This window comes from Parambassis ranga, chromosome 16 (genome assembly GCF_900634625.1).
Source record: "Parambassis ranga chromosome 16, fParRan2.1, whole genome shotgun sequence".
NCBI classification, from domain to species: domain Eukaryota; kingdom Metazoa; phylum Chordata; class Actinopteri; family Ambassidae; genus Parambassis; species Parambassis ranga.
Window position 1 is genome coordinate 11,607,737 of NC_041036.1, and position 17,440 is coordinate 11,625,176.

The 17,440-nt window shown below is 42.4% G+C and overlaps 1 protein-coding gene across 1 annotated transcript in view; it reads left to right on the top strand.

The window, feature by feature from the left end:
- Nucleotides 1-17,440, top strand: part of col14a1a (collagen, type XIV, alpha 1a) — a 102,491-nt gene that overhangs the window by 68,566 nt on the left and 16,485 nt on the right. The window contains exons 37-39 of the mRNA XM_028424636.1: nucleotides 11,786-11,839; nucleotides 13,762-13,857; nucleotides 14,382-14,435. Coding sequence (XP_028280437.1) covers nucleotides 11,786-11,839; nucleotides 13,762-13,857; nucleotides 14,382-14,435 — 204 coding nt within the window. The remainder of the gene's footprint in view (nucleotides 1-11,785; nucleotides 11,840-13,761; nucleotides 13,858-14,381; nucleotides 14,436-17,440) is intronic.

Consider the following 17,440-nt stretch of genomic DNA (forward strand, 5'->3'; position numbering starts at 1 on the left):
CTTAAATTCACAAGTAAAAGCATATAGAATAAGATAAGGAAATGATGGTACTAACTCACAATAAGTCTACAGCCACTGATCCATTCATGTTGTTTTCATTTGATTTACATACATACAAATGTGAAAGTTCCTCTCTGGTGGGCTACTGTAGAAACTTGGTGGATACAAAATGTTATGTTAAAATATAGTCCTCAATCTAAACACAATAATTCATAGTTAGAGGTAATTATATGAACACATAATTATTAACAGTGTGTCACATTTGCATGGTGCAGATCCACTTTAAAGGAACAATTTTTAGATGTATGGAGGTGCCCTTATGTTAAAGAGGGTAAGAACGTGCATGCTGTATTCCTCTCACGCAGCAGCAGGTTAAACCTGAAGGAGGCTTTGAGATGATGCAAGTAAATGAGCTCATTTAGAGCCTGAGACTTTTTGTCTGTATTCTCTCTTCTCCTTTTTTCCTTTCTCTCTCCATCACTTTCATTTTCTCCTGCTTCTTAACGTTTTCTCTCTTTGTCTTTGTCTGCTCCTACGGGTGCTGAGGGGAGGCGAGGTGGGGGGGGGGTAGGTAAACACTGGTGTAGTTTGAGAAAGTAATTATATGGTAATTCCATTTAACACAGCAGATTACAATTCCTCCAGTTTTCTTCCCTGTTCAACGAAGCAAGACATACTTACTCATGTGTTTAGAAATATCCTCAGGCCACCGATCTCTTTCAGCTTTGTACATCTTTATTTTGTCTTTATTTAGCCTCTAATGCTCCATCTCAATAAGAAAACCTGTAACCCGCGTAACATAGAGCATCTCACTTCCTGTCACCACTTTATTGTGGCAGGGTGTGTTTCCTATAAGTTCCGGGGCACAACCCCGCACTTCCGGATTTCCTCTTGCTCCATGGCTGCTGCTGTCCCTGTGGTTGGTGTGCTCCGGTTAGCATTCGGGAAAAATTAATGATTAAACTGCTTCATAACCCAAACAAACCCCGCCGATTGAACCTACCTCATCTCCGTGAATATCCACTCAGCGGTGAGTCAGTTATTACGACTGCAAACTTTGTTTTGTTACTGAATGCGGTGCTGCGGTCGCCCATTTAAAAGCCTTTAGGCTAACCGCTAAGCCAGCGTAGCTAACGCTGTTTATATCGGTCTTTATTTTAATAGACCGTGCTATTTTTGTTACTTTTATGGCCGAACGTTAGGCATAGTATTGAAGTATTGACTGAATACTTTATTACTGGTTGTTTTGTTCGTTTTGTATTGTTTTTGTTACTTTTCTGGTTAAAGCCAAAACGGCATATGGTAATTCTGTATTGACCAATCGACATGCACAAACAAATTGTTTGTTTGCCTAGACATTTAAATGTTATGAACCTGAGATTAGCTTATTGCTAATTTAATTTGATTTATTATAAAGTGCACTACTATTAGCTTGAAACTTGAATGATTGATACATATGTGTTAAATGTTATCATCAAGATAACAGTACATGCTGTATGACTAATAGCATTAATGGTATTATTTATTTAGCATTATTTATTGTTATTTATGAAGGTATTTATTTACTTTCTTGATGGAAAATTATTTAATTCATACTGAATTTTAATTTGTGTGTTTGACCTTGTTTAGGTCAGGTTTTTTTTTTCCTTTAGTTGAAATCGAGTTCAAGATGGCGAGCTGCCCGATCACCGCTGCGACGCGGTAGGATTACTACGGACCTATTTGAGTTTTCCCCATTTTTGTTCTTGAACTCAAGTTTTTTCCTTTGGAACATTGAATGAACTATTCTCTCCGGACTGAACTGCCTTCTGTCATCACAGTTTTGACTACTTATTGTGAATATCATTATTGAATACCTGTTTATATATATACCATAGTAATATATACATTTATTATAATAGCTCATAACTTGCTATTACTGCTATTACATAATAATAATATATTTATTTGAGCTCTATTTTGTTGTTTGGTGTCTTATTCACACACTTAGGCTCCATAGCCGAACCTACTTCTGTCGCTTAATTACATCTATGGCCGCAGTCAGGCCCCTAGCCCCATAGTGCGTTACATGTGGCGAGCTAGCCAGGAGCCTTTGTGTGTGAATATTTTGGGTTATTTTTGATCATTTATTACGTTTCTGGTTTAAAAGGGAAAAAATGGATTTTGTTGCGGAATCTGGGGTGATCGTATCGCAGTCTGTCATGATATCCGGTGTGACTAACACTAAATCCGATGAAGAAATAATAGACTGTTTGCGTAGTTATGGTAAGATAAAACGCACGTTATATGTAAATGATTCCGCCAGTACTTTTTTCAAAAACCTGATCGTTGAGTTTGTTGAAGCAACTACATTTACCGCATTAGAACCACTTCTGCCTTACACTTATCCTTCTCGAACTGTTGCTGATCTTGTGTTCCGCGTTACTGCTTTGGCTCTCGAGTATGCCGCCACAGAGGACAGCAGCAGTCACCCCCCTGACTACCTCACTGAGCTCAGACAAATCGCTGACCGTAGCGGCCACCGCTTTGAAGACGTCCTCAAGACAGTAATGAGCCAGATCGGCCAACATTTATATGCAGCAGGAACAGAGGACGATGAGGACGACGATGATGATGATGATGACGATGATGATGATGAAAGAGAGGAAAAGAAAGTGGATAAACTTGTCACAGCACAGCCAGTGCCGGAACAACGAGGGCCACTGTCTTTACCTCCCCCCAGTCAGTCTTACACTGACCAGCAGGGGGCAAGACCCCGTCAAAGCCAACCTGGACCACCTCCAAGAGTCTCACTGTCAACAGATGACCTCAATCCATCACAAGTACAGAGGGTTGTTGTTGAACATGTGGTCCGAAACACTGATTTGAGTGCTTCAACTTTGCTTCGTCTTCGTGCCTTTTCTGGAAGGACTCCAAAGCCAAGTAATGAAGCAGATTTTGAGTCTTGGCGTTCCCAAATTGATCTATTGCTTGCCGATCCCAGCCTTTCAGCACTGCATGTCACCAGACGAATTATAGAGAGCCTGTTATCACCCGCTGCTGATTTGGTTAAGGGTTTCAGCCCAAGCACATTGCCTTCAGTTCTTTTAAGTGTACTTGACTCAGCCTTTGGAACTGTACAGGATGGTGAAGAATTGTATGCACAATACTTAAATATTCTTCAAAATCCAGGAGAGAGACCGTCTGCTTATCTCCAAAGACTGCAGCTCACTCTCGGCACTGTTGTAAAGCAAGGAGGAATTTCACCTGATGACACCGATAAACATCTCCTGAAACAGTTTTGTCGTGGATGTTGGGACAACACTGTAATAACCAAGTTACAACTGGAACAACATAAAAATAATCCACCCCCATTCTCTGAACTGTTGCTGAAACTTAGGACAGAGGAAGACAGACAACTCGCTAAGGAGTCGCTCATGAAGAAACACATTGGTACGTCAAAACCGAAAGTTAACATCCAGTCCCAGAGCGCTTGTTCCTGTGGGCACGGTACGTCCAATGATGAGCTGAAAGAAATGAAAAAACAACTTCAAAAACTCCAGCAGCAAATGTCTCAGCTTCTGTCCAGGAAAAATCCAGCCGAATTCAAGTCCATACCACGACCAAACAAACCAAATCGCCCTTCACCTCAGTCAGCTACCAAGCCCAAACCATGGTACTGTTTCAACTGTGGAGAAGATGGCCACCTTTCCTCCACCTGCACCAATAATGCCAACCCCAGTCTTGTCGAGCAGAAAAAGAAACTTTTACGCCAAAAACAGCAAGAATGGGATGCCAAGAACACAAAGTCGTTAAACTAGAACCAGCTTCTGCAATGGGACACTCAGGAGCTGCATTTACCAGAAGTCCCAAAGAACAATGCAAACTTCCACTGTTGCCAAGAGGTCTTGTGGGTACTAAAAGTACAGGTCAAATTCAAATCCAAGGAAATCACTTCAGTTGTCTTCTTGATTCTGGTTCTCAGGTCACCACTGTTCCTCACTCCTTCTACAATACTTACCTCTTGGATCATGAAATCAAATCAATTGATAATCTGTTGGAAATAGAAGGAGCAAACGGACAAGCAGTACCTTACCTGGGTTTCATAGAGCTCAACATGACCTTTCCGCCAGATTTCCTCGGTTCACCTGTAGAAATCGACACACTTGCACTTGTTGTACCCGACATGAAACAGTTTCACCCTCAGATACTCATTGGTACTAACACTCTGGATGTCGCATACAGCAAACATTTTGAAACTCACCCTGATCAGTCATTCCAACCCACCTCCTCCGGTTACATCGCTGTGTACAAGATCCTCCAGCACCGTCATGCCCAGAACTTGGATGACCAGTATTCCACTGTCACCTTACAGTCAAACCAGCCACTTACCATCTCAGCAGGCCAAACTATCGTCCTCGAGGGATGCTTGGTCGCAAGGCTGTTGCAAGGAGAAAAGGCAGTCATCCTTGAGCACCCAAGTTCCAGCCCTTTGCCTGGTGGACTCATGGTAAAGACCTCCCTCATTGACTTACCTCAGCACCGGCCATGTCATCTGCCTGTTGTGGTGAGCAATGAGTCTGACCATGAGATCCACATTCCAGCCCGAGCAGTCATTGCAGAAATCAGCACCTTCCAGACTATTGTCTCAAGAGATCAAAGTGTCCATAATCCAGTCCAGTCTACAGAGTCGTCACAATCGCCTTCACCGCAATACAATTTCGGAGACTCACCTCTAACTCCAGAGTGGAAAGAACGCATCATTCACAAGCTCAACAGTATTCCTGAGGTGTTTGCAAAGCACGATCTGGATTTTGGCCGGACAGACAAAGTTAAACACCAAATCAAGCTGTCTGATCCAACCCCTTTCAAACAAAGGCCAAGACCGATCCACCCTCAGGATGTTGACGCTGTAAGGAAGCACTTGCAAGAACTTTTCAGTTCAGGAGTCATCCGTGAGTCAGATTCACCTTTCGCCTCTCCAATTGTGGTTGTGCGCAAAAAGAATGGAAGTGTACGTCTCTGTATCGATTACCGGAAACTAAATCTTCAGACAATAAAAGATGCTTATGCATTACCCAAGCTGGAAGACACATTTTCTGCCCTTTCTGGATCCAAATGGTTTACGGTGCTAGACCTCAAGTCGGGCTACTATCAAATTGAGATGGAGGAAACTGACAAATCAAAAACAGCATTCGTCTGCCCGTTGGGGTTTTGGGAATTTAACCGGATGCCGCAGGGGGTTACCAATGCACCAAGCACATTCCAACGGCTGATGGAAAAGTGCATGGGGGAGTTAAATCTAAAAGAAGTTTTGGTTTTTATTGATGACCTGATCATTTTTGCACCAACCCTGGAGGAACACGAAGAACGCCTGATGAAAGTCCTCAACAGACTTAAAGATTTCGGCTTGAAATTGTCAGTCGAGAAATGTGTGTTCTTCCAGACATCTGTGAAATATTTGGGTCACGTTGTGTCCCAGAATGGTGTCGAAACAGACCCTGACAAGATTGCAACTCTCACATCCTGGCCTGAGCCCAAGAACCTGAAGGAGGTAAGATCGTTCCTCGGTTTCGCTGGGTATTATCGGCGTTTCGTCCAGGGATATTCAGCCATTGTCAAGCCATTGCATGATCTTACAGCTGGTTATCCACCTTCCCAGAAGAAACTGAAACCAACCTTAAAACAAGAAAACTACCACAATCCCAAAGAACCCTTCGGAGGACGTTGGACGCCAGTGTGCCAACAAGCATTCAAAACCATCATCGACAAACTCACCTCCTCTCCTGTCCTGGCATTTGCAGATCCACGGAAGCCCTACACATTACACACTGACGCAAGTTCTATTGGACTTGGTGCTGTGTTGTATCAGGAGCATGACGGAAAGAACAGAGTCGTTGCATATGCTAGCAGAGGCCTCTCCAGGAGTGAATCAAAGTACCCCGCTCACAAGTTGGAATTTCTCGCTCTGAAGTGGGCGGTGACAGAGAAATTCAATGATTACCTCTATGGTGCCCATTTTACAGTAGTAACAGACAGCAATCCGTTAACTTACCTGTTGTCCTCAGCAAAACTCGACGCTACCAGCTACAGATGGCTTTCAGCCTTGTCCACCTTCACATTTAAAATCATCTATAGAGCTGGCAAGCAGAACTCAGATGCTGATGGTTTGTCTCGTAGACCTCATGGTGAGCTGTCTGATGATTCTGTTTCCCGCAAAGAACAGGAACGAATCCTGAGATTTGCCCAGCAACATCTCAATGAACCGGATTATGCCTCCATCGACCAGCACACCATAAAAGCAGTTTGTGAACGTCACCTGGTGTACAGCTCAAATCATGATTCTGACCATGCCTTGGTGCTATCCATGTCCATCCATGTTGACAGCCTGCCTGACAGTTTCATGGATGATGCTCAATTTGCCTCCTCTGTACTCCCTCAATTCTCCACAGCTGACATCGCAGCCAAGCAGCGTGACGACCCTGTCATCCGACATGTCATAGCCCAGCTTGAGCGTGGAGAATCCTCACCATCACAGTTGAGGGAAGAACTTCCTGATTTGCCCCTGTTACTGCGAGAAGTAAATAAATTGGAGCTCCATAACACCCTTCTCGTCAGGCGGAGACAAGTGGGAAGTGAGCCTTCATACCAACTAGTACTGCCGGAGGAGTATCGAGCTGTTGTTCTGCACCAACTTCACAACCAGATGGGCCATATGGGAATTGACAGAACTCTGGACCTGGTCCGCTCCCGATTCTATTGGCCCAAAATGTCTATGGATGTGATCAACAAAATCAGAACCTGTGAAAGATGTGTAAGACGCAAATCCTTACCTGAACGAGCTGCACCCCTGGTCAATATCAAAACTACTCATCCCTTAGAGCTGGTGTGTATGGATTTTTTGTCTGTGGAACCGGATCGGCGAGTCAAAGACATCCTCGTCATAACAGACCACTTCACAAAGTACGCCGTTGCTGTGCCCACGCCAAACCAGAAAGCCAGGACTGTCGCCAAGTGTCTGTGGGACAATTTCTTGGTGCATTATGGCATTCCAGAGAGGCTGCACAGTGACCAAGGCACTGACTTTGAATCCAGAACCATCCGAGAGCTTTGTGACATGGCTGGTATTCACAAAATAAGAACCACTCCATATCATCCAAGAGGAAACCCTGTGGAACGGTTCAACCGAACATTGCTGAACATGCTAGGAACACTAACTGAACAAGAAAAAACCCATTGGAAAGACTTTGTAAAACCTCTAGTGCATGCCTACAATTGCACCAAGAACGATGTTACAGGATTCTCACCGTATGAGCTCATGTTTGGCCGACAACCTCGCCTACCAGTGGATTTAGCTTTCGGACTGCCCATGAACAAGGACAGATCCACCTCACACACACAATATGTGCAGAAATTAAAGTCCCACCTGGAGGAAAGTTACAAACTAGCCATCGAAAACTCGGCCAAGGTGATGGAGCGTAACAAGACCCGATTCGACCGAAATGTCAACGCCTCAGAGTTGGACATTGGAGACAGAGTTCTTGTGAGGAACGTGCGATTGAGAGGGAAACACAAGCTTGCAGATAAATGGGAGGCATCTGTGTATATCGTGGTAAAGAAAGCCGGCAATCTTCCCGTGTACACAGTCCGACCAGAAGGCCAAGACAAGCCATTAAGAACCCTGCATCGAGACCTCTTACTGCCTTGCGGGTACTTACCTGCTCCTGAAAAGGAAATACTTACCAAGCAGAAGAGGAAATCACCCGTGTCTTCTCCTATACCTTTGCTTGCTAATGGTGAAGGAGATCCATTGGAGGATGAACTGATTTCATCTCTGCACACCCCATCATCCCTTGAACCTGTCACATTCACAACCATTATTGACCTACCCACTGCCCAGCCGCCTGTTCCAGTCCTTCACCAGCCTTCCGTCCCTGAACAATCTCCAGTATCTGTTTCAGAAGAGGACAATGAGATGGAAGTAGAGCAACCTCAAGCTGTTGAAGAGGAACAAATAGCTGTGGACAGTGATGAACCTGCAATTGTGTCTGAAACAATTGATCCTGCTGAAGTCTCTAGAGCTGAAGAAAATCCCGCTTCAGAACCTGACACTCCAGAGCCTTCTGAGTTAGAGCCACACTCACCTGCTGAATCAGCAACCATGAGTTCTGACGGCGAACCACCATTAAGGCGCTCACACCGCTCCAGAAATCCACCTGATCGGCTGCAGTACACTAAGCCCGGCAAGCCACTATTAAAGAGCATTCAAGCCTTGTTTCATGGCTTAACCTCTGCTTTTTCCTTTGCCCTTGAGGAAGAAGAGGAAGATGAGATGCTTTCACGTCCCAGCCAGCCAGCTATTCGCTGCCAGCCTGGTTCATGTCCGAGGACGTACATGAGATCAGGGGGGGACCCTGTAACCCGCGTAACATAGAGCATCTCACTTCCTGTCACCACTTTATTGTGGCAGGGTGTGTTTCCTATAAGTTCCGGGGCACAACCCCGCACTTCCGGATTTCCTCTTGCTCCATGGCTGCTGCTGTCCCTGTGGTTGGTGTGCTCCGGTTAGCATTCGGGAAAAATTAATGATTAAACTGCTTCATAACCCAAACAAACCCCGCCGATTGAACCTACCTCATCTCCGTGAATATCCACTCAGCGGTGAGTCAGTTATTACGACTGCAAACTTTGTTTTGTTACTGAATGCGGTGCTGCGGTCGCCCATTTAAAAGCCTTTAGGCTAACCGCTAAGCCAGCGTAGCTAACGCTGTTTATATCGGTCTTTATTTTAATAGACCGTGCTATTTTTGTTACTTTTATGGCCGAACGTTAGGCATAGTATTGAAGTATTGACTGAATACTTTATTACTGGTTGTTTTGTTCGTTTTGTATTGTTTTTGTTACTTTTCTGGTTAAAGCCAAAACGGCATATGGTAATTCTGTATTGACCAATCGACATGCACAAACAAATTGTTTGTTTGCCTAGACATTTAAATGTTATGAACCTGAGATTAGCTTATTGCTAATTTAATTTGATTTATTATAAAGTGCACTACTATTAGCTTGAAACTTGAATGATTGATACATATGTGTTAAATGTTATCATCAAGATAACAGTACATGCTGTATGACTAATAGCATTAATGGTATTATTTATTTAGCATTATTTATTGTTATTTATGAAGGTATTTATTTACTTTCTTGATGGAAAATTATTTAATTCATACTGAATTTTAATTTGTGTGTTTGACCTTGTTTAGGTCAGGTTTTTTTTTCCTTTAGTTGAAATCGAGTTCAAGATGGCGAGCTGCCCGATCACCGCTGCGACGCGGTAGGATTACTACGGACCTATTTGAGTTTTCCCCATTTTTGTTCTTGAACTCAAGTTTTTTCCTTTGGAACATTGAATGAACTATTCTCTCCGGACTGAACTGCCTTCTGTCATCACAGTTTTGACTACTTATTGTGAATATCATTATTGAATACCTGTTTATATATATACCATAGTAATATATACATTTATTATAATAGCTCATAACTTGCTATTACTGCTATTACATAATAATAATATATTTATTTGAGCTCTATTTTGTTGTTTGGTGTCTTATTCACACACTTAGGCTCCATAGCCGAACCTACTTCTGTCGCTTAATTACATCTATGGCCGCAGTCAGGCCCCTAGCCCCATAGTGCGTTACAAACAGTATTTTACATTTGCATATTCTGATTATGTTGAAGCTACCTGAGAGGTCATAATAACATTTTGTCTCTATTGCAGACTGCTGTAGAGGCTGATGACTTTTATTCAGTTCTGTTGTTCTGTGTGTGTCTTTCATGTTTTCTCTCTTGAAGCTGCAGCTTAATATAGCACTTAGCTTGTTAACTTACAGCTTTCCATTGTTTTCTCCTTCCACAATGCTCAGGGCTCCTTTTCTCTTTTTATTGTCACTTTATGTCTCCCGTGTCTGTCGCACTGTCTGTCGTCTGTTAGCCTCTCCGGCATTGAATGGGCTTCTTAAATCACATCTTAACTGCAGCATATGGGCGTAGATGAATGGTTTAATGTCCAAATCATAGCTGCCTTTGTACTAAAAGTGCACACTGCAGTCAGTGGGATTTTGAGAAGGGATGAAGAGGCAGTGCTATTCCCCTTGTTAAAACAATATAATAGCTACAACAATGAAAGACAAGCGCCCTACAGCGGGCAGGAGAACATCCAAAATCCTACACAAGCATTAATCTGGAAAATACACAAGTGTTAATCTGAACAATGGCTGTGTGCTGCTGAGATTTTGGCCACTCAAACTAAGGAGAGAAAATAAAGCTAGTTGAATCTGAAATACTTATTTTGAGTATATCCACACAGATGCGATGCTGCTGGAGGTAATCACTCAATAAAAAGAACAACAACAATGTGCTTTTCCTCCTCAGAGTAATTTCCATGTTTGAGTCCTCTGTCAGGTGTAGTGTGTCTTTTCCTGTCTCACACAGCAGCAGACCTCTTCAGTTTTCTATGTTTCAAACAGTATTGATTGGCTCAGCTGAATTGCAATCTGTGCCGCCTGATTTGGCACAGACTCGGCTCGATACTGAGCATCAGTCAACAATCAATCTGACATTAAGGAAAACAAGACACACTCAGTCCCCCCGTGTACATTGTTAAAACCAAATAGTGCCCATGCTGTTTGCATTGTTATTTTTGAAAAATAAAAAAAAATTAAAATTTGCTTTTGCTATCAAATTGCCCAGTTAAATTATAATAGTGTGTTTTTCTACCGTCATTAAAAGCTCATGGAAAAATCCTAACATAATTATTAGCTGCTGGAAGCTAATTTCAGTTTCTCCGCAGGTTTGGCCTCTTACCTCCAACAAGTCGCAGACTCCAGTCGTTTAGGTGCACTGTAATGTTAATAATGAAAAATGTTTTGTTTATACCGGCCCTTGAATAAAATTATTAACATATTCTGTAAAATTCCTCGGAGTAACACTTTTTAAATGCCTTGACTTAAAATACATGTTTATACAATAGATCTACCAAAGATAGAGTAAAATGGCAGCAGAGCAGGAAACAGGTAAAACATTAGTCAAATAACATTGATATTATCTACAACACTGCATGCTGGATAGCTAGCCCACATAACAAAAGACTGTAGTTCCTATACTTTATTTGGATTATCTCCTTTTGAAATTGTAGGTGAACTAACTCAAATAGTATTTTGTTAATCTGTATTAAGAAGAAAGTTGAACGTAGAATTAAATCTAACTAGGAATAACAAGTAGCCCAGCATACATTTGGCTGACCTCTGGCTTTCACCACGTCTCCACCCTCCACCCTCCTGTCCCCTCTGGCTGAATACTTTAGGAACTACCAAGTCGCCCCCTGGTTCCCAGGGGAGGCCTATAAGCAAACACAGGAAGAGGATATATCCCCAAATGGGCCAATGATTAGCAGATGTGAGTTGTTTGTCCCCGGATAAACCTCAGGGCTAGAGGGGTCAGCCCAGGGTTTACAGCCTCAGACTCCCACTGTTAGTCACAGATGCAGTGTAATAAAGTGCAGAGCTCAAAAGGGGCAGTTTACAGCACCGATCAGCGCTGGCCTCTGTCCATCATATTCATAATCCACTCATCGGAAAGACATGTGGAGTAGATTTTTAAACATGAACCCCATTTTCCATGTTTGAAAGCAGCATATTTATTTTTGTAGAGGCGTGTGTCGCTGCCATTATTCTCTTTTTTTAGGCACACAGTTTACAAGGCTTGATTACGTCCTTCTGCTATAGTGTGTTTTTGCTCTGTGTTTCAGGGCGGTCCAGGCATGAGAGGAGCCAGAGGAGATCGAGGGGAGCCAGGAGTGACGGTTTGTAAAATGCACTTTTATTCTTCAGCACACAGTCGGTCCTCACATGGATGAGGCAACATGACGTAGCATATTTCAAGCTGGGGAAATGAAATCACCCCCGGCGATGGCACTAATCACTGAGACCATATTTTGACAGACTGAATTTTGGTGTGTGCTGTGGGGGAATAGTGGTTGTGAACATAAAGTGGGCAGACCTTCCTTAATTTCTGTGATTTTTATGAAGGAATACATTTAAGTTTGCTGTAAAAAAATCAATGTCCTTGACAACACCTCAAACTTGATCTTCAGCTTCGTGATTCTGACTGAACTCTGTGTGAGGGGTGTGAGTATGCTTTATTTTTTCTGAACCAAAATAAAAGGGAGCCCCAAAAGACTTGTTTACTTATTTGGCTCATAATGAGCACTTCATCCAAGGACAGAGTAGTCCTTATGATCAATCTAAGATGTCCAAGATGAGATGTGTGAAATAATTCCCTGATTAACAAAGAAAGAGCCTTTTACAGCAGCAGACCACTTCAGCCTTCAGGCTGTTTCCAGGTATCTCTTCCTGTTTTTGCCTCCAGGCTGCAGACAGCCTCTGATCACCACCTTGTCAATAATAATCACTATTCCAACACATCCTGTCCTGTTGGATTAATAGTAAAAGATTCACTGTATAGATTCATCTGCTATTGTTTTGTTATGGTGGTCTGTGCAGAGTTACAAACCATCCAACTGTAGCTGTTACAAGGCCTGATACTGATTGAAATGTATCAACACCGATACTCAGTTCCCATGAGTGTAATGTAATCCTCTCCTTTGAGAGAAGCAGCATGGGTCCTGCCACCTCTGCTCAAACACACAGGGCTGTCAATCAAGAGCATACGTTCATTTATCTCCTCCATATGTCCCACTTCAACTTTGCTGAGTGATGCTGTATTCACATCACGACGTGAAGCAGCCCACCCAGAACTTAAAAAAAAAAAACATGTCTGACGTCTGTGTGAAGCTTTTCCAGCACAGACTGTGTGTTTGGTCTGATGGGTGTTATTGAGTTCGTTTTGAAGCGAGATGTTTTCTGATGCACACATGCGCACTTGTACAGTACAGTGTATTAATACAGGCTTCCAGATCACTGTTGTTCAGCAGCGTGTGTACCTCTGTAGCTTCTGCCAAGTTGATTTGAATAGTTGGATTACGTTCTTATATGAGACACGCTCCCCTGTGAACTCATCCTTATTTATTCTCTCTAATCTGTTTGGTGCATTCCTCATTATAGAACACCCTCAGATACATTTTTCAGTTATTTTGCAGCCATATTTTATTGATCATATTTATTATTTAGTTAAATATCACAGAGAAATTCTCCGCCCTCTGATTGTTTTAATTCCTGCTGTGTTCCTGTGTATCTGATCCCTGGTTTCGTTGTAAGGTTAAACAGTGAAAAAATAAATACAGCCAGAGTGGAGATTACTTTGGCTGCTGCTGCTGCTGCTGAGCTACAAATGTTGCACATCACTGGTGGTTTGCAGGAATTTCTTTCTTCTGAGTCCCAGTGAAGAAACTCTCTCTGCGGCTCATACACATGAATCACATGACAGCCTGATTACAGATGGATGGACATGTGGCAACATCTATTTCCTGCAGCCAAAGGCAGCAGAGGCCCTCCAGCATGAAAAGCAGTGATGATGCTTAATGGGCATTTTGTTGAGTAGGTGCAGACATCAATTAGCTGATGTGCATAAACACAACATGGTCCTGGTGTCTCCTGAGGAACAAGCAACAATAAATCGTAAAGGTTCCTCCTGCTCTCTCTGCTCGGCCCCTTCTTCCCCTGCTCTCTGTGGGTGAGGTGTCCCTTCACTAACCCTCAGTACCTGTCTGTTTTTAAATTACTTTGGTTTGACATTGTGTTTTTTTTTTTTTTTTTTATTCCATAGGGACCTCAAGGACCGGTGGGAGAAATTGGGCCCCATGGACCTCCAGGGCCACCTGGTCCTCAGGGACCCAGCGGACTCTCCATACAGGGACCATCGGTAACACTTTATTTGTGTGATATTTTATTTTTAGCCACATCTTTTCATTTGCACAATTCACCATTAAAATCAGCATAAGTACACAAATAAACTGTGGCCGTAATGTTTGGATGGATTTTGTTTGTGATAAAAAAAAATGCAAGAAAAACACCACTATGTCTGGATTCTAGATAAATATGGGTCAAAAGTTTTGCTATTCCTATAATAAGGGAGACACAAACACTAAATGTGTGTTGGTTTGTTCCCGTCTTTCGCCCTGAATGTTTATAAAATGTGAGCAATTATAACTGGAATTTATGTTGAGCTGTCCACCGCCTGCCAGAACAAACTGACAAATGTTGACATAATACCTCGAATAGACTTCCAGACTTTTGTAGGATCTTGTCCAAAGTATGCGGATGCTGTTCTGGGCACTGGTGGTGGCCCAGTGTTCTATTAAGATAACTGATGCTGGCTTTTCCAGTCCTGTAGTAGCTATCGTTAACACCACAAGTGCAGCTGAAGTGACACTGTTTGTTTCACAGGGGGCTCGTGGGGAGAAGGGAGAGAGTGGAGACATCGGCTCTGCCGGACCAATGGTAAGCACATGGTTAAATGATTGTGACAGTACGACATAGTGGGGGAGTGTGTATTTGAAGTATGCTGATATGATTCATCATCATCACAAAGTAGTGCCCAGAGGGGCAGCTCTTATCCAGACTGACATGCAGGGCTTTACCTCTGCTCCTGTCTTAATTAAAGGAAAGTTGAATTGGGTTATACCCCACTGTGTGTGTGTGTGATATAAATTAATTCTTCATTAATTATCACTGCAGGTTGATTATTGTTGCATATTTTTGTAACTTTGCTTCTGTTTTGTAACACTTTGAACTGGTGATGCTCAGATTACAGCTCAAACACCACAATACAATAAGTCTGATAAGGTACAGGAAGGACTTCTGTGTTTCTAATAGTAATGATAACAAACTGGTTGATCGTGGACATTTTATTTGTTTATACACATAAAAATGTTTTAAAATGCCCCTTGGCTGTTTGTTTGAAGTTGCAAATTCAGTGACGCTGATTTCTTAGTAACACACCTTAAAATGTGGAGGTGATAAAAAGTGACTCATGATTGGTTTACTTATAGTGCATCATTCATACCATTGTTTATAAAATGACTTCCATATGCACTTGTCTACACTATGTTTTAATGCTTTCATAAAACATAGCATAAATGAGTGACAGTGCCGACCAAGGGAGACAGGAAACGGCACTCTGGAGTGCGTCTGGACTGTTTTGTTGCTGACACACACATGCATGTGGACAGCAGGGCCGGCTAATGAAACTATTGAGATGTGAATAATCATTACCAGCACCTTCATTATTGGACAGTGAACCAATCAGAGGTAATACTGAATTAATTTAATGATTCTGTGCTGGGAGATGGACACCCTCAATGTTCCAGTTACTGTGATATTATATATCAAGGAACATTTTGTCATTATTGTGGGGTCATGTAAAAATGTTTTAATAGTTTCTGACACACACGTGTCTCACAGGTCTCACCACTGTGATTTGTAAGTGGGTCGATCATATTTGTGTGTCATCGTATCCGTCTGCCTATATGTGCTGCTGTGAAACTGTTCCCTGCTGTTGTTGTTCCTTGTTGTTTTTGTTGTGGTACAAAAAAACATACTTGAAATCTGATTGGAGAGTCCAGAGCTCATGTGTAGAAAATATGAATGGCCTTACTGTCTGTTACATTCCAAGCAGTTGTCAGTTAATTGAACAGAATAGGAATACTTTATTCATCCCAAGCTGGGAAGTTTCTCCTCGGATTGGAGTTTAGTGTTGTCAGGTTGTGTATGCATGAATTTAGAGGAGTTTACATTTTCTACTAAAGTCTGGACCTTACATTTCTTTTAGAAGAACTCCCCAGAGGGAGATACGTGTCCACGATGTGACTTATGTCCTTACATAATAGTAAATTACACACAAACACAAACAGTCCTGAGATCTCATCAGTCTAATTCAGTGAAAACAGCTGTGAGCGTGATCATGTGCTTTCAACTTATCTGAAGCTTTGGGACTGAAATCTACCTTTTTTGTTGCTGCCTGCCAGATAATTCTTTGAATTCTTCTTCTTCTTCTTCACCTTGGGTGATAACCCCGTTATCAAGACCCATAATGTGCACAGTTAAAACGACTTCTACCTCATGTTGTGACACATTTGTTGCGTGAAGTGATGCACTGTTTGAAAGTGGAGAATGTGGGAGCCGGCATCCCTGAAAGCTCTTACAGTAGATCCTGACGCTGCACCGTCTGCAGCTCTGCCTGCTGTAGAAACAAAGGCTTTTATCAAACTCTTGAACACAAATACTACTTCAACCTCCCAGGAGGAAATCCAGCAGGAAGCTGAACACTTATCAGTGTGTGTCAGCCACTGCTGAAGGTAAAATAATCTGATTTTCCTGATCATTTCTCGGGAATGTTCAGTGTTCTCACAGCATGATCTGATGTTTTTTTTTGTAAGTATTTTTAATACTTGGTGAGCCTTGTGATTGTTTATCAGCCAATTACATTTCATGTATGGGATAAGGGCTACTACACCTGCTCATGGTTTCACTTAATTTTAGAGAATGAGTGTGTAAACTCATTTTAAATTCATTACATGCAGATTTAGCTGCGGTGAAGCTCTCCATGTGGAGCTGACGGTGCAAAAGTTTTCATTTTGAGAGACGACTCCTGCAGAGAGAGAAAAAAGAAGCACTTATATGTTTTTGTCTGCACCACTAAGCTCCACCTGTTACAGTCACTGCTCCTGTCTGCCAGTCAGGCACTGATCATACTGGAGTATTCAGATCACGCTGTACAATGATGGCATGGCCGGTTTTCTTTCAATTATCTCTACTGTGCATTATGTCCCTGTTTTCATCATTTCAGTGGTAGATTTTCCATCTTACAGTTTAATAATGACAATATTTGTTGAATTGTAAAAGGTGATCTCCGTTGTTTTCAGCAGCTCAAAAGACAAGTTGTTCTGTTCTGTTTCATGTGAGATAAATTCTACTCTAAAGTTCTGGATGTTTAAATGAGAACATGTTCTCTTTTTAAGGTTTGATGTTGCTGCAGCTTACTCATTTGTGTAGGTCTGTTAAATTTGTGTCCTGTCCTACACTAACTTAAGGAGAGGACCAACAGTAGCCACCTGAGGCAAAAACAACTAGTTTCTGAGCTGCAACACCTCTTGATGCAGCAATAGCTGGCGCTGTCTTTTCCTGCATAGTCCTATTAATAAAAGCTGGCAGTGCTGCCCTGTGCTGCACTATGTTACAGAGTAATAATGTGTTTTGTCAGAGAGGAATATGAATGGGTGTGAGTGTGAGTGTGTGTGTGTAGCTCAGTGGGGGAATATTGTAGCTTCCAGGGTCCTGTTGTAATATATGAGGGACCACAGAGAATATCACAACTCTAACGCATCAATTACCTCCCTCCCTCCCTCTCTCACTCCTTCCCTCCCTCCCTCTCTCCCTCTCTCTCCGTCTCTGTCTGTCTCTCTCTGCAGTAAATACGTGTAACCTTGTCATCAGCACCCCCCCCC